This window comes from Oncorhynchus keta, chromosome 34 (assembly GCF_023373465.1).
Source record: "Oncorhynchus keta strain PuntledgeMale-10-30-2019 chromosome 34, Oket_V2, whole genome shotgun sequence".
NCBI lineage: Eukaryota > Metazoa > Chordata > Actinopteri > Salmoniformes > Salmonidae > Oncorhynchus > Oncorhynchus keta.
Genome location: NC_068454.1, coordinates 4,148,826 through 4,166,830, shown reverse-complemented (window position 1 = coordinate 4,166,830; position 18,005 = coordinate 4,148,826). Strand labels below are relative to the sequence as shown.

General features: G+C 51.5%; 1 protein-coding gene across 1 annotated transcript in view; it reads right to left on the bottom strand.

Moving 5' to 3' along the window:
* Positions 1-18,005, bottom strand: part of LOC118375467 (FHF complex subunit HOOK interacting protein 1B-like) — a 103,781-nt gene that overhangs the window by 19,319 nt on the left and 66,457 nt on the right. The window contains 4 exon segments of the mRNA XM_052492736.1: positions 4,366-4,535; positions 6,277-6,356; positions 14,132-14,299; positions 17,570-17,815. Of these exon segments, the coding sequence (XP_052348696.1) occupies positions 4,366-4,535; positions 6,277-6,356; positions 14,132-14,299; positions 17,570-17,815 (664 nt within the window).

Here is an 18,005-nt window from a genome sequence, read left to right as displayed (position 1 = left end):
CAGACAGACAGACAGATGGGGAAGAGCGACAGACAGACAGACAGATGGGGAAGACAGAGACAGGCAGACAGGCAGACAGACAGATGGGGAAGAGCGACAGGCAGACAGACAGATGGGGAAGAGCGACAGGCAGACAGACAGATGGGGAAGAGCGACAGGCAGACAGACAGACAGACAGATGGGGAAGACCGACAGACAGACAGACAGACAGACAGACAGATGGGGAAGAGCGACAGGCAGACAGACAGATGGGGAAGACAGAGACAGGCAGACAGATGGGGAAGAGCGACAGGCAGACAGACAGATGGGGAAGAGCGACAGGCAGACAGACAGATGGGGAAGAGCGACAGGCAGACAGACAGACAGACAGATGGGGAAGACCGACAGGCAGACAGACAGATGGGGAAGACAGAGACAGGCAGACAGACAGACAGACAGATGGGGAAGACCGACAGGCAGACAGACAGACAGACAGATGGGGAAGACAGAGACAGGCAGACAGGCAGACAGACAGATGGGGAAGACAGAGACAGGCAGACAGGCAGACAGACAGATGGGGAAGAGCGACAGGCAGACAGACAGATGGGGAAGAGCGACAGGCAGACAGACAGATGGGGAAGAGCGACAGGCAGACAGACAGACAGACAGATGGGACAGATGGGAAGACAGACAGACAGACAGACAGACAGATGGGGAAGAGCGACAGGCAGACAGACAGAGAGACAGGCAGACAGGCAGACAGACAGATGGGGAAGAGCGACAGGCAGACAGACAGATGGGGAAGAGCGACAGGCAGACAGACAGATGGGGAAGAGCGACAGGCAGACAGACAGACAGACAGATGGGGAAGACCGACAGGCAGACAGACAGATGGGGAAGACAGAGACAGGCAGACAGACAGACAGACAGACAGATGGGGAAGACCGACAGGCAGACAGACAGACAGACAGATGGGGAAGACAGAGACAGGCAGACAGGCAGACAGACAGATGGGGAAGACAGAGACAGGCAGACAGACAGACAGATGGGGAAGACCGACAGGCAGACAGACAGACAGATGGGGAAGACCGACAGGCAGACAGGCAGACAGACAGATGGGGAAGACCGACAGGCAGACAGACAGATGGGGAAGAGCGACAGGCAGACAGACAGACAGACAGACAGATGGGGAAGAGCGACAGGCAGACAGACAGATGGGGAAGACAGAGACAGGCAGACAGACAGACAGACAGATGGGGAAGACCGACAGGCAGACAGACAGATGGGGAAGAGCGACAGGCAGACAGACAGATGGGGAAGAGCGACAGGCAGACAGACAGACAGACAGATGGGGAAGACAGAGACAGGCAGACAGGCAGACAGACAGATGGGGAAGACCGACAGGCAGATGGGGAAGAGCGACAGCGGGACGGAGACAGAGACGGACGGAGACAGAAAGCACATAACAGGGAGGAACGTCAGTCATGGTTATCCTTTAACACAACACCATGGCAGGGGTCCCTCTGCATTCATTTAAGCGTGGCGCTGCTCCACCACAGAACCATTGCCGACCACCCTAAAAGAAACATCCCATTTCTACCAAACATAGTTTAAATAAAGTTCTGTAAAAGCACATTCGCTTTTCTTGGCAAATAGATCATCTGTCTGGGTTCAACACAGTTCTGCAGGTTATTTATCTACATCAAAAAGATACCCAACAGAGAGATGGTACGGTCTGGGTACTGATGTGACAATCCTTTGAAGAGACCATTTTAGACCAGTGTTTCCCAACCCTTATTCCTGTTGAACTACCACTCTGTTGACTCTCTAATGTTGGACTTTAGTTTTTCCCCCCCATGTATTTCAGGGGTTGGCCCAGCAGACAACAATGACACAGCTGTTTGATGAGTGGGGACAGCTCTACCCCTGCCTTAGCCAGCTGGCAGCAGTCGCAATGACAAAAACCCGGCTTCCTCCGTTAAATTGTGATAAAGGGACTTCTCTACAATTAAACGAGTAAGAATATTTAAAATGTGAAAGTAGATCCTCTTTTGTCCCTCTCCTTTCTCTTCTTATTACCATCTCTGTTATTGCAGGTCGAAACAGACTGCAGGGAGAGTATCTAACCACCGGCATGCGGCTCTCCATCAACGCCCCCCCCGCCGTCCCCCTCCATCAACCCCCCGCCGTCCCCCTCCATCAACCCCCCCGCCGCCCGTCCCCCTCCATCAACGCGCCCCCCCCTCCATCAACCCCCCCCCCCGCCCCCCTCGCGCCATCAACGCCCCCGCCCCCCCCTCCATCAACGCCCCCCCCGCCCCGCCGTCCCCCTCCATCAACGCCCCCCCGCCGTCCCCCTCCATCAACGCCCCCCCCCCCCCCCTCCATCAACGCCCCCCCGCCGTCCCCCTCCATCCATCAACCCCCCCGCCGTCCCCCTCCATCAACGCCCCCCCCCGCCGTCCCCCTCCATCAACCCCCCCCCCCCATCAACCCCCGTCCCCCTCCATCAACCCCCCGCCGTCCCAACGCCCCCCCCGCCTCCATCAACGCCCCCGCCGTCCCCCTCCATCAACGCCCCCCGTCCCCCTCCATCAACGCCCCCCCCCCGTCCCCCTCCATCAACCCCCGCCCCGTCCCCCTCCATCAACGCCCCCGCCCCCCCTCCATCAACGCCCCCCGCCGTCCCCCTCCATCAACGCCCCCCCCGCCGTCCCCCTCCATCAACCCCCCGCCGTCCCCTCCATCAACGCCGTCCCCCTCCATCAACCCCCCGCCGTCCCCCTCCATCAACCCCCCACCCCCCCTCCATCAACCCCCCCCGCCGTCCCCCTCCATCAACGCCCCCCGCCGTCAACCCCCCGCCGTCCCCCTCCATCAACGCCCCCCCCGCCGTCCCCCTCCATCAACCCCCCGCCGTCCCCCTCCATCAACCCCCACGCCGTCCCCCTCCATCAACCCCCCGCCGTCCCCCTCCATCAACCCCCGCCGTCCCCTCCATCAACCCCCCCCCGTCCCCCTCCATCAAGGAGCTAAATTACAGGAGAGAGTTGGAAATCCTTTTCCAAAAGACCAGGGGAATAAAGTGCTCTGACCAAGGCTGTAAACCCACGTCAGAGAGGTTTTTGTCAGAACCAGGAAAGAGATTCACAACACCCTTCCTTCGTGATGACTGTCTCCGTTATGTTTCTTCAGATAGCTGCAGCACATTCAATTGCATCCTGTTGAACTATAATCATTTAATCCCAATTATTTTATTGAGCTCATTTCTGGGGGTGGAAATTATATTTTAGATGTTTTTCCTTTTTTTAAAGTCATCAGAACCAAGCTGTTCAGTACTTACACAACACCCCCCCCCAACCCACTAACTTTCCACCCACATCTAACACATTTTCCAGAGGAAGCACAGCACCGTGGTTTACCTACTCTTATTGTTTATTTGTTATTAATAGGGTACATTGTAGGAATCCCTGGATAAGAGCTATGTATCTCAAACCCCCCCCCACAGGGGACCAGGCATCAACCCCCCACAGGAGGCCAGGGATCAACCCCCCAACACAGGAGACCAGGGATCAACCCCCCCCAACACAGGAGACCAGGGATCAGCCCCCCAACACAGGAGACCAGGGATCAACCCCCCCCAACACAGGAGTCCAGGGATCAACCCCCCCCAACACAGGAGACCAGGGATCAACCCCCCAACACAGGAGACCAGGGATCAGCCCCCCAACACAGGAGACCAGGGATCAACCCCCCAACACAGGAGACCAGGGATCAACCCCCCCAACACAGATGACCAGGGATCAACCCCCCCAACACAGAAGACCAGGGATCAACCCCCCCCAACACAGGAGACCAGGGATCAACCCAAGCGTCCAACCTTCCTCCCGTCTCCCGTCCTCCCGTCTCCCATCCTCCCGTCTCCCATCCTCCCAGTCTCCCATCCCCATCCCCGTCCGTCTCCCATCTCCCAGTCTCCCATCCCCCAGTCTCCCGTCCTCCCGTCCTCCCGTCCTCCCGTCTCCCGTCCTCCCATCCTCCCGTCTCCCATCCTCCCGTCTCCCATCCTCCCGTCTCCCATCCTCCCGTCTCCCATCCTCCCGTCTCCCATCCTCCCGTCTCCCATCCTCCCGTCTCCCATCCTCCCGTCTCCCATCCTCCCGTCTCCCATCCTCCCGTCTCCCATCCTCCCGTCTCCCATCCTCCCGTCTCCCATCCTCCCGTCTCCCATCCTCCCGTCTCCCATTCTCCCGTCTCCCATTCTCCCGTCTCCCATTCTCCCGTCTCCCATTCTCCCGTCTCCCATTCTCCCGTCTCCCATTCTCCCGTCTCCCGTCTCCTTACTATCTGAATAAAGTGTCAGGAACAGTGTGTCCAGTTGGTTACCTTTCCCCCAGAAGGCTGGTTCTTCCTCCCGCTCAGCAGAGGGCAGTACGCTGAGGCGGCAGCACTCTGGGATGAGGGACAGGAACTTGTCAGCTGATTTACCATAGAGATCGGTGTCCCTGACGGCACGCCTCTGACTCAACATCACATGGGTACAGGGTAGAAGATACCTGCACGACAACAATACAATGACTACACAGGCATTCCACATAGGCTACACACCGGCATTCCACATAGGCTACACACCGGCATTCCACATAGGCTACACACCGGCATTCCACATAGGCTACACACCGGCATTCCACATAGGCTACACACCGGCATTCCACATAGGCTACACACCGGCATTCCACACACCGGCATTCCACACAGCTACACACCGGCATTCCACATAGGCTACACACCGGCATTCCACATAGGCTACACACCGGCATTCCACACAGGCTACACACCGGCATTCCACATAGGCTACACACCGGCATTCCACATAGGCTACACACCGGCATTCCACATAGGCTACACACCGGCATTCCACATAGGCTACACACCGGCATTCCACATAGGCTACACACCGGCATTCCACATAGGCTACACACCGGCATTCCACATAGGCTACACACCGGCATTCCACATAGGCTACACACCGGCATTCCACATAGGCTACACACCGGCATTCCACATAGGCTACACACCGGCATTCCACATAGGCTACACACCGGCATTCCACATAGGCATTCCACATAGCTACACACCGGCATTCCACATAGGCTACACACCGGCATTCCACATAGGCTACACACCGGCATTCCACATAGGCTACACACCGGCATTCCACATAGGCTACACACCGGCATTCCACATAGGCTACACACCGGCATTCCACATAGGCTACACACCGGCATTCCACATAGGCTACACACCGGCATTCCACATAGGCTACACACCGGCATTCCACATACACACCGGCATTCCACACACACACCGGCATTCCACATAGGCTACACACCGGCATTCCACATAGGCTACACACCGGCATTCCACATAGGCTACACACCGGCATTCCACATAGGCTTCCACACACCGGCATTCCACATAGGCTACACACACACCGGCATTCCACATAGGCTACACACCGGCATTCCACATAGGCTACACACCGGCATTCCACATAGGCTACACACCGGCATTCCACATAGGCTACACACCGGCATTCCACATAGGCTACACACCGGCATTCCACATAGGCTACACACCGGCATTCCACATAGGCTACACACCGGCATTCCACATAGGCTACACACCGGCATTCCACATAGGCTACACACCGGCATTCCACATAGGCTACACACCGGCATTCCACATAGGCTACACACCGGCATTCCACATAGGCTACACACCGGCATTCCACATAGGCTACACACACGGCATTCCACATAGGCTACACACCGGCATTCCACATAGGCTACACACCGGCATTCCACATAGGCTACACACCGGCATTCCACATAGGCTACACACCGGCATTCCACATAGGCTACACACCGGCATTCCACATAGGCTACACACCGGCATTCCACATAGGCTACACACCGGCATTCCACATAGGCTACACACCGGCATTCCACATAGGCTACACACCGGCATTCCACATAGGCTACACACCGGCATTCACATAGGCTACACACGGCATTCCACATAGGCTACACCGGCATTCCACATAGGCTACACACCGGCATTCCACATAGGCTACACACCGGCATTCCACATAGGCTACACACCGGCATTCCACATAGGCTACACACCGGCATTCCACATAGGCTACACACGCATTCCACATAGGCTACACACGCATTCCACATAGGCTACACACGTATTCCACATAGACTACACAGACAGGCAGACAGTTTCTACCTGAGAACGAGCTGCAACATGAGGTCTTCACAGTTGAGAGAGAGCAGAGTCCTGAACAGGCTCAAAGACACCATACACAGCTGTAGGAGAGAAACAGCAGAACATTAGACACAGCTGTAGGAGAGAAACAGCTGTAGGAGAGAAACAGCAGAACATTAGACACAGCTGTAGGAGAGAAACAGCAGAACATTAGACACAGCTGTAGGAGAGAAACAGCTGTAGGAGAGAAACAGCAGAACATTAGCATGTTTGTGAGTCAGTGAGTGAGAGGAGAGAGTTTGTGAGTCAGTGAGTGAGAGGAGAGAGTATGTGAGTGAGAGGAGAGAGTATGTGAGTGAGAGGAGAGAGTATGTGAGTCAGTGAGTGAGAGGAGAGAGTATGTGAGTCAGTGAGTGAGAGGAGAGAGTATGTGAGTCAGTGAGTGAGAGGAGAGAGTATGTGAGTCAGTGAGTGAGAGGAGAGAGTATGTGAGTCAGTGAGTGAGAGGAGAGAGTATGTGAGTCAGTGAGTGAGAGGAGAGAGTATGTGAGTCAGTGAGTGAGAGGAGAGAGTATGTGAGTCAGTGAGTGAGAGGAGAGAGTATGTGAGTCAGTGAGTGAGAGGAGAGAGTATGTGAGTCAGTGAGTGAGAGGAGAGAGTATGTGAGTGAGAGGAGAGAGTATGTGAGTGAGAGGAGAGAGTATGTGAGGCAATGAGTGAGAGGAGAGAGTTTGTGAGTCAGTGAGTGAGAGGAGAGAGTATGTGAGTCAGTGAGTGAGAGGAGAGAGTATGTGAGTCAGTGAGTGAGAGGAGAGAGTATGTGGAGTGAGTGAGTGAGTGAGTGAGTGAGTGAGTGAGTGAGTGGAGAGAGGAGAGAGTATGTGAGTGAGAGGAGAGAGTATGTGAGTCAGTGAGTGAGAGGAGAGAGTTTGTGAGTGAGAGGAGAGAGTATGTGAGTCAGTGAGTGAGAGGAGAGAGTATGTGAGTGAGAGGAGAGAGTATGTGAGTGAGAGGAGAGAGTATGTGAGGCAATGAGTGAGAGGAGAGAGTTTGTGAGTCAGTGAGTGAGAGGAGAGAGTATGTGAGTCAGTGAGTGAGAGGAGAGAGTATGTGAGTCAGTGAGTGAGAGGAGAGAGTATGTGAGTGAGAGGAGAGAGTATGTGAGTGAGAGGAGAGAGTATGTTAGGCAGTGAGTGAGAGGAGAGAGTATGTGAGTCAGTGAGTGAGAGGAGAGAGTATGTGAGTCAGTGAGTGAGAGGAGAGAGTATGTGAGTGAGAGGAGAGAGTTTGTGAGTCAGTGAATGAGAGGAGAGAGTATGTGAGTCAGTGAGTGAGAGGAGAGAGTATGTGAGTCAGTGAGTGAGAGGAGAGAGTATGTGAGTCAGTGAGTGAGAGGAGAGAGTATGTGAGTCAGTGAGTGAGAGGAGAGAGTATGTGAGTCAGTGAGTGAGAGGAGAGAGTATGTGAGTCAGTGAGTGAGAGAAGAGAGTATGTGAGTGAGAGGAGAGAGTATGTGAGTGAGAGGAGAGAGTATGTGAGTGAGAGGAGAGAGTATGTGAGGCAATGAGTGAGAGGAGAGAGTTTGTGAGTCAGTGAGTGAGAGGAGAGAGTATGTGAGTGAGAGGAGAGAGTATGTGAGTCAGTGAGTGAGAGGAGAGAGTATGTGAGTGAGTGAGTGAGTGAGTGAGTGAGTGAGTGAGTGAGTGAGTGAGTGAGTATGTGAGTGAGAGGAGAGAGTATGTGAGTGAGAGGAGAGAGTATGTGAGTGAGAGGAGAGAGTATGTGAGTGAGAGGAGAGAGTCAGTGAGTGAGAGGAGAGAGTTTGTGAGTCAGTGAGTGAGAGGAGAGAGTATGTGAGTGAGAGGAGAGAGTATGTGAGTGAGAGGAGAGAGTATGCGAGTCAGTGAGTGAGAGGAGAGAGTATGTGAGTGAGTGAGTGAGAGGAGAGAGTATGTGAGTGAGAGGAGAGAGTATGTGAGTGAGTGAGTGAGAGGAGAGAGTTTGTGAGTCAGTGAGTGAGAGGAGAGAGTATGTGAGTCAGTGAGTGAGAGGAGAGAGTTTGTGAGTCAGTGAGTGAGAGGAGAGAGTTTGTGAGTCAGTGAGTGAGGAGAGAGTATGTGAGTGAGAGGAGAGAGTATGCGAGTGAGTGAGTGAGAGGAGAGAGTATGTGAGTGAGAGGAGAGAGTATGTGAGTGAGAGGAGAGAGTATGTGAGTCAGTGAGTGAGAGGAGAGAGTATGTGAGTCAGTGAGTGAGAGGAGAGAGTATGTGAGTCAGTGAGTGAGAGGAGAGAGTTTGTGAGTCAGTGAGTGAGAGGAGAGAGTTTGTGAGTCAGTGAGTGAGAGGAGAGAGTTTGTGAGTCAGTGAGTGAGAGGAGAGAGTATGTGAGTCAGTGAGTGAGAGGAGAGAGTTTGTGAGTCAGTGAGTGAGAGGAGAGAGTTTGTGAGTCAGTGAGTGAGAGGAGAGAGTATGTGAGTGAGAGGAGAGAGTATGCGAGTCAGTGAGTGAGAGGAGAGAGTATGTGAGTGAGAGGAGAGAGTATGCGAGTCAGTGAGTGAGAGGAGAGAGTATGTGAGTGAGAGGAGAGAGTATGTGAGTGAGAGGAGAGAGTATGTGAGTCAGTGAGTGAGAGGAGAGAGTTTGTGAGTCAGTGAGTGAGAGGAGAGAGTTTGTGAGTCAGTGAGTGAGAGGAGAGAGTATGTGAGTGAGAGGAGAGAGTATGCGAGTCAGTGAGTGAGAGGAGAGAGTATGCGAGTCAGTGAGTGAGAGGAGAGAGTATGCGAGTCAGTGAGTGAGAGGAGAGAGTATGCGAGTCAGTGAGTGAGAGGAGAGAGTTTGTGAGTGAGAGGAGAGAGTATGTGAGTGAGAGGAGAGAGTCAGTGAGTGAGAGGAGAGAGTCAGTGAGTGAGAGGAGAGAGTATGTGAGTGAGAGGAGAGAGTATGTGAGTGAGAGGAGAGAGTATGTGAGTGAGAGGAGAGAGTCAGTGAGTGAGAGGAGAGAGTATGTGAGTGAGAGGAGAGAGTATGTGAGTGAGAGGAGAGAGTATGCGAGTGAGAGGAGAGAGTATGCGAGTGAGAGAAGAGAGTATGTGAGTGAGAGGAGAGAGTCAGTGAGTGAGAGGAGAGAGTATGTGAGTGAGAGGAGAGAGTATGCGAGTGAGAGGAGAGAGTATGCGAGTGAGAGAAGAGAGTATGCGAGTGAGAGAAGAGAGTATGTGAGTGAGAGGAGAGAGTCAGTGAGTGAGAGGAGAGAGTATGTGAGTGAGAGGAGAGAGTATGTGAGTGAGAGGAGAGAGTATGCGAGTGAGAGAAGAGAGTATGCGAGTGAGAGAAGAGAGTATGTGAGTGAGAGGAGAGAGTATGCGAGTCAGTGAGTGAGAGGAGAGAGTTTGTGAGTGAGAGGAGAGAGTATGTGAGTGAGAGGAGAGAGTATGTGAGTGAGAGGAGAGAGTCAGTGAGTGAGAGGAGAGAGTCAGTGAGTGAGAGGAGAGAGTCAGTGAGTGAGAGGAGAGAGTATGTGAGTGAGAGGAGAGAGTATGTGAGTGAGAGGAGAGAGTATGCGAGTGAGAGAAGAGAGTATGCGAGTGAGAGAAGAGAGTATGTGAGTGAGAGGAGAGAGTCAGTGAGTGAGAGGAGAGAGTATGTGAGTGAATGTTAATGTCAATGTGAGTAGGCACCTGAGCTGAGCCATTTGGCAGACAAAGCCTCTACCACCCCACTATCAGATTGGGGAGATGCTTTTTGCCCCCGATATCACCATTGATTAACTTGTCATTTTTGAATAAGGTTTTGAGCTAGTACTATGTCAGTATTTATATTTTGAGACTAGCATGGCATTTAGCCAATGAATAAAATGCAGCTTTTTAATTTTTATCCCAGTCTCTTCGAAAGCCAATGGTTTGGACCGTTTGGAAATGATTACTGTCCTTTTATGAAAGTATACCCTGTTCCTGTGAAGAAAATGACCAAGTACACCGACTGTTTTAAACCAAAGCCAATTTTACAAAGCATTTTAAATGCTTAAGGTGCCAGATTTAAGCACAGCCTACGAAAAGAACAGGGGTTGGCATACAATCTGGTTGTGTGTTGTCCCCGACACTGTGCTCACTTATCTGACAGTCATTCGCAGGTCACATGCATAACAGTTGGGATAGTTGGCTACTGAACCCAAGGAGAGGACGCATCGATTCAGTCACAACAGATGAGAGGTATTTTTTGGAATTAAAATATGAGTGAACCGGCGAATTCGCTAACATTTGAAAGCACGTGCCACCGCGTTTAATCGTCGGTAAGGCGACTGGAAACATGGCCAAATACAAAACTGTAGTCATTCACCTCCGCAAGGCAATCGAACAAGCAAAAAAGCGTCAGTATAGAGACAAAGTGGAGTCGCAGATCAACGGCTCAGACACGAGACGAGGTCTACAGACAATCGCGGATTACAGAAAGAGAAGCAGCCCCGTCGCGGACATCGACGTCTTGCTTGAAGTCAGAAACAGCGCTGTGCTTCAAGCATTGGGAAGAGCTGCTGGCAAGCGCAGGAAAGTGCAGTTTGAATGAATGCTTACGAGCCTGCTGCTGCCTACCACCGCTCAGTCAGACTGCTCTATCAAATCACAGACTTAATTATAATATAATAAACTCACAGAAATACAAGCCTTAAGGTCATTAATATGGTCAAATCCGGAAACTACCATTTCGAAAACAAAACGTTTATTCTTTCAGTGAAATACGGAACCGTTCGGTATTTTATCTAACGGGTGGCATCCCGAAGTCTAAATATTGCTGTTACACTGCACAACCTTCAATGTTATGTCATAATTACGTAAAATTCTGGCAAATGAATTACAGTCTTTGTTAGGAAGAAATGGTCTTCACACAGTTCGCCACGAGCCAGGCGGCCCAAACTGCTGCATATACCCTGACGCGAATGCGCTGTTGTTAAATCATCACACGTTTGGCAAAGTAGATTATGATTCGATGAAAAATTAACAGACAACGCATTGATTATATGCAACGCGGGACAAGCTAGTTAAACTAGTAATATCATAAACCATGTGAAGATAGATTGTTTTTTATAAGTTTAATGCTAGCTAGCAACTTACCTTGGCTCCTGGCTGGTGGTCAGCCTGCCACAGTCTCCTTGTGGAGTTTTAATTATTTTTTTTTTATATATTTTTTTTATACCTTTATTTAACTAGTCAAGTCAGTTAAGAACACATTCTTATTTTCAATGACTGCCTGTTCAGGGGCAGAACGACAGATTTGTACCTTGTCAGCTCGGGGATTTGAACTCGCAACCTTCCGGTTACTAGTCCAATGCTCTAACCACTAGGCTACGCTGCCGCCCCAGAATGCCGATTACCGATTGTTATGAAAACTTTAAAATCAGCCCTAATTAAATCGGTCGACCTCTACCTGTCACCCTAGACCCACTTCCATTTGCTTACCGCCCCAACAGGTCCACAGTCGATGCGATCGCCAACACACTGCACAACTGCGTGGCCATGCACGCCTCCAACTCAATTATCAAGTCTGCAGGTAGGCTTGATTACCAACAACGACGAGACCCTCGGAGTATGGTGCCAGGAAAATAACCACTCACTCAATGTCAGCAAAACGAAAAAAAGATGATCGTGGAGTTCAGGAAACAGCAGAGGGAGCAGACCCCTATCCACATCGCAGTGGAGAAGATGGAAAGTTTTAAGTTCCTCTGTGTACATACCGACAAACTGAAAAGGTCCACGCACACAGACCGAGTGACAAAGAAGGCGCAACAGCGCCTCCTCAACCTCAGGAGACTGAAAAAATGTGGCTTGTCACCTACAACCCTGACTAACTTTTACAGATTCACAATTGACAGCATCCTGTCGGGCTGTATCACCACCTGGTACGGCAAATGCACTGCCCACAACCCCAGGGCTCTCCAGAGGGTAGTGTGGTCTGCACAACACATCACCAGAGGGCACACTAATTGTCCTCCATGACACCTACAACACCCATTGTCACAGGAAGGCCAAAAAGATCATCAAGGACAACAACCACCCGAGCCACTGCCTGTTCACCCCGCTATCATCCAGAAGGCGAGGTCAGTACAGGTGCATCAAAGCAGGGACCGAGAGACTGAAAAACAGCTTCTATCTCAAGGCCATCAGACTGTTAAAACAGCCACCACTAACATTGAGTGGCTGCTGCCAACACACTGACTCAACTCCAGCCACTTTAATAATGGGAATTGATGTAAAATATATCACTAGCCACTTTAATAACGATAGACTTGAAATCATTCGCCACTTTAATAAATGGATCACTAGTCACGTTAATAATGTTTACATCTCGCTTTACTCATCTCATATGTATATAATGTTTACACATCTCGCTTTACTCATCTCATATGTATATAATGTTTACATCTCACTTTACTCATCTCATATGTATATAATGTTTACATTTCACTTTACTCATCTCATATGTATATAATGTTTACATATCTCACTTTACTCATCTCATATGTATATAATGTTTACATCTCACTTTACTCATCTCATATGTATATAATGTTTACATCTCACTTTACTCATCTCATATGTATATAATGTTTACATCTCACTTTACTCATCTCATATGTATATAATGTTTACATCTCACTTTACTCATCTCATATGTATATAATGTTTACACATCTCGCTTTACTCATCTCATATGTATATAATGTTTACATCTCACTTTACTCATCTCATATGTATATAATGTTTACATTTCACTTTACTCATCTCATATGTATATAATGTTTACACATCTCGCTTTACTCATCTCATATGTATATAATGTTTACATCTCACTTTACTCATCTCATATGTATATAATGTTTACATTTCACTTTACTCATCTCATATGTATATAATGTTTACACATCTCGCTTTACTCATCTCATATGTATATAATGTTTACATCTCACTTTACTCATCTCATATGTATATAATGTTTACACATCTCGCTTTACTCATCTCATATGTATATAATGTTTACATCTCACTTTACTCATCTCATATGTATATAATGTTTACATTTCACTTTACTCATCTCATATGTATATAATGTTTACACATCTCGCTTTACTCATCTCATATGTATATAATGTTTACACATCTCGCTTTACTCATCTCATATGTATATAATGTTTACATCTCACTTTACTCATCTCATATGTATATAATGTTTACATTTCACTTTACTCATCTCATATGTATATAATGTTTACATCTCTCACTTTACTCATCTCATATGTATATAATGTTTACATTTCACTTTACTCATCTCATATGTATATAATGTTTACACATCTCGCTTTACTCATCTCATATGTATATAATGTTTACATCTCACTTTACTCATCTCATATGTATATAATGTTTACATCTCACTTTACTCATCTCATATGTATATAATGTTTACATCTCACTTTACTCATCTCATATGTATATAATGTTTACATCTCACTTTACTCATCTCATATGTATATAATGTTTACTGTATCCTTCAATATATATTCTTTAATATCTGTTGCATCTTAGCCGCTCTGTCACTGCTCAGCCATATATTTTATGCTTAATATATTCTCATTCCATTGCTTTAATAGACTGTGTGTATTAGGTTCTGTTGTGAAATTTGTTCGATATGACCTGTTAGCTACTGCTGCACTGTCGGATCTAGAAGTATTTCACTACACTCACAATAACGTCTGCTAAGCATGTGTAAGTGACCAATTTGATTTGTATCGGTTTACATGACCAACGCATGCTTAAAGCGGTTTGGGCTCCGCGGACATATGAACCGAGGACCGATACGTACATCTCTGCTATTACTGTACTACTGACCCTGGAGTTGCTGCTGACGCGCGTTAGCAAGGTGTCCAGGATGGTGTCGTTGTCATGGCGATGCATGAGGATGAAGCGTAGGAAGGTTTTGAGGAGAGCTGTTTCCGTGACGCTGCGCAGGAACAGATCCAGGTAGGCTGTACTGGCTATCATCTCATCTACAGATGACTGGAGGGAGGGAGGGGGGGAAGAGAGGGAAGAGAGGGAGGGAGGGGGAGAGAGGGAGGGAGGGAGGGAGGGAGGGAGACAAAGGAGGGGAGGGAGGGAGAGAGAGAGACAAAGCGAGAGTGGGAGGGAGGGAGAGAGAGAGACAAAGGAGAGTGGGAGGGAGGGAGAGAGAGAGAGACAAAGCGAGAGTGGGAGGGAGGGAGAGAGAGAGACAAAGCGAGAGTGGAGGGAGGGAGAGAGAGAGACAAAGCGAGAGTGGGAGGGAGGGAGAGAGAGAGAGACAAAGCGAGAGTGGGAGGGAGGGAGAGAGACAAGGCAAAGCGAGAGTGGGAGGGAGGGAGAGAGAGAAAGCGAGAGTGGGAGGGAGGGAGAGAGAGTGGGAGGGAGGGAGAGAGAGTGGGAGGGAGAGAGTGGGAGGGAGGGAGAGAGAGTGGGAGGGAGAGGAGGGAGGGAGGGGAGGGAGGGAGTGGGAGGGAGGGAGAGAGAGTGGGAGGGAGGGAGAGAGAGGGAGGGAGGGAGAGAGAGTGGGGGAGGGAGAGAGAGAGGGAGGGAGAGAGAGGGAGAGAGAGAGAGTGGGAGAGGAGGGGAGGGAGGGAGAGAGAGACAAAGGCGAGAGTGGGAGGGAGGGAGAGAGAGACAAAGCGAGAGTGGGAGGGAGGGAGAGAGAGAGAGACAAAGCGAGAGTGGGAGGGAGGGAGAGAGAGAGAGACAAAGCGAGAGTGGGAGGGAGGGAGAGAGAGAGAGACAAAGCGAGAGTGGGAGGGAGGGAGAGAGAGAGAGACAAAGCGAGAGTGGGAGGGAGGGAGAGAGAGAGAGACAAAGCGAGAGTGGGAGGGAGGGAGAGAGAGAGAGACAAAGCGAGAGTGGGAGGGAGGGAGAGAGAGAGAGAGAAAGCGAGAGTGGGAGGGAGGGAGAGAGAGAGAGAGAAAGCGAGAGTGGGAGGGAGAGAGAGAGAGTGGGAGGGAGGGAGAGAGAGTGGGAGGGAGAGAGAGAGGGAGGGAGGGAGAGAGAGGGGAGGGAGAGAGAGAGTGGGAGGGAGGGAGAGAGAGTGGGAGGGAGGGAGAGAGAGTGGGAGGGAGGGAGAGAGAGTGGGAGGGAGGGAGAGAGAGAGGGGAGGGAGGGAGAGAGAGTGGGAGGGAGGGAGAGAGAGTGGGAGGGAGGGAGAGAGAGTGGGAGGGAGGGGAGGGAGGGAGAGGGGAGGGAGGGAGGGGAGGGAGGGAGAGTGGGAGGGAGGGAGAGTGGGAGGGAGGGAGAGGGAGGGAGGGAGAGTGGGAGGGAGGGAGAGAGGGAGGGAGGGAGAGAGAGGGGAGGGAGAGAGAGTGGGAGGGAGGGAGAGAGAGTGGGAGGGAGGGAGGGAGAGAGACAAGGCGAGAGTGGGAGGGAGAGAGAGAGAGACAAAGCGAGAGTGGGAGGGAGGGAGAGAGAGAGAGACAAAGAGGGAGGGAGAGAGAGAGAGACAAAGCGAGAGTGGGAGGGAGGGAGAGAGAGAGGGAGGGAGGGAGGGAGAGAGAGACAAAGCGAGAGTGGGAGGGAGGGAGAGAGAGAGAGACAAAGCGAGAGTGGGAGGGAGGGAGAGAGAGAGAGACAAAGCGAGAGTGGGAGGGAGGGAGAGAGAGAGAGACAAAGCGAGAGTGGGAGGGAGGGAGAGAGAGAGAGACAAAGCGAGAGTGGGAGGGAGGGAGAGAGAGAAAGCGAGAGTGGGAGGGAGGGAGAGAGAGGGGGGGAGGGAGAGAGAGTGGGAGGGAGGGAGAGAGAGTGGGAGGGAGAGAGAGAGTGGGAGGGAGGGAGAGAGAGGGGGAGGGAGGGAGAGGGAGAGAGAGTGGGAGGGAGGGAGGGAGGAGAGAGAGTGGGAGGGAGGGAGAGAGAGTGGGAGGGAGGGAGAGAGAGTGGGAGGGAGGGAGAGAGTGGGAGGGAGGGAGAGAGAGGGGAGGGAGGGAGAGAGAGTGGGAGGGAGGGAGAGAGAGTGGGAGGGAGGGAGAGAGAGGGGAGGGAGGGAGAGAGAGTGGGAGGGAGAGAGAGAGTGGGAGGGAGAGAGAGAGAGAGTGGGAGGGAGAGAGAGAGAGGGAGAGAGTGGGAGGGAGGGAGAGTGGGAGGGAGGGAGGGAGAGGGGAGGGAGGGAGAGTGGGAGGGAGGGAGAGTGGGAGGGAGGGAGAGGGGAGGGAGGGAGAGTGGGAGGGAGAGAGAGTGGGAGGGAGAGAGAAATACAGACAAGGAGAGAGGGGAGGGTGGGAGGGTGGGAGGGAGGGAGGGAGGGAGGGAGGGAGGGAGGGACAGAGAGAGGGAGGGAGAGGGAAATACAGACAAGGAGAGAGTGGGAGGGAGAGAGAAATACAGACAATGAGAGAGTGGGAGGGAGAGAGAAATACAGACAAGGAGAGAGTGGGAGGGAGAGAGAGAGTGGGAGGGAGGGAGAGTGGGAGGGAGAGAGAGAGAGAGGGAGGGAGGGAGGGAGGGAGGGAGGGAGGGAGGGAGGGAGGGAGGGAGGGAGGGAGGGAGGGAGGGAGGGAGGGAGGGAGGGAGAGGGGAGGGAGGGAGAGTGGGAGGGAGGGAGAGTGGGAGGGAGGGAGAGTGGGAGGGAGGGAGAGAGTGGGAGGGAGGGAGAGAGGGGAGGGAGGGAGAGAGAGGGGAGGGAGGGAGAGAGAGTGGGAGGGAGAGAGAGTGAGAGGGAGGGAGAGAGAGTGGGAGGGAGGGAGAGAGAGTGGGAGGGAGGGAGAGAGAGTGGGAGGGAGGGAGAGAGAGTGGGAGGGAGAGAGAGAGAGTGGGAGGGAGGGAGAGAGAGTGGGAGGGAGGGAGAGAGAGTGGGAGGGAGGGAGAGAGAGAGTGGGAGGGAGAGAGAGTGGGAGGGAGAGAGAAATACAGACAAGGAGAGAGTGGGAGGGAGGGAGAGAGTGGGAGGGAGAGAGAGAGAGTGGGAGGGAGAGAGAGAGAGTGGGAGGGAGAGAGAGAGAGTGGGAGGGAGAGAGAAATACAGGATGGTCAATACATTAACATTTCAGTGTTTTATCAGACGTTCTTCTCCAAAGCGACTTAAAGTCGTGAGTGCATACATTTTCATACTTTAAAAAATATATTATCTACATATAAAGATATAATTCTGATGAAGGTTGTTGGCAGAATGACATGTTTTAACAACAAGAGTAGAATAAATGTTTTAAACATTTCTAATACTGAGGAGCAGCCTCGCTACTACTTTTAATGATCACATAATTGCAATCAATCAATCGATCGATCGATCAGTGAAAGCGATGCTCGATGACGTCGTCCCCCTACCTTGTGTAGGGCGGGTCCCATGACAGGGACCAGGAAGCCGTTGTGAACATAGTCGACCAGCTGGCTGCGGACCAGGGGGTGAGCCACCTGGATGACAGCGTTACAGAACTCCAGAGAGTTCATGAAGAGCACCAGAGAGGACACGCCCATCCAGTCCTCCCTGCGCAGAGCGTGCCAGTCATCCCCCCGTACCTCTATCTTCCTCGGCAGGGAGGAGTAGAGAGCACTGAGGCCCGTGGCCAGCACCTGGAGAGGGTTAGCAGAGGAAGAGGAGAGGTAAAGGGGGGGGTTAGGACTGAATTAAAGACAATATTTGGATTGGATATTTGTCCAAGATGAGAAGGATTTAAGGCGTGTTGGCAACACAGAGAATTCTGGGGGAAAGATAAACAGGTTGAGATTTATGAACACCTGTAGCTGATATAAAAAATGTTTA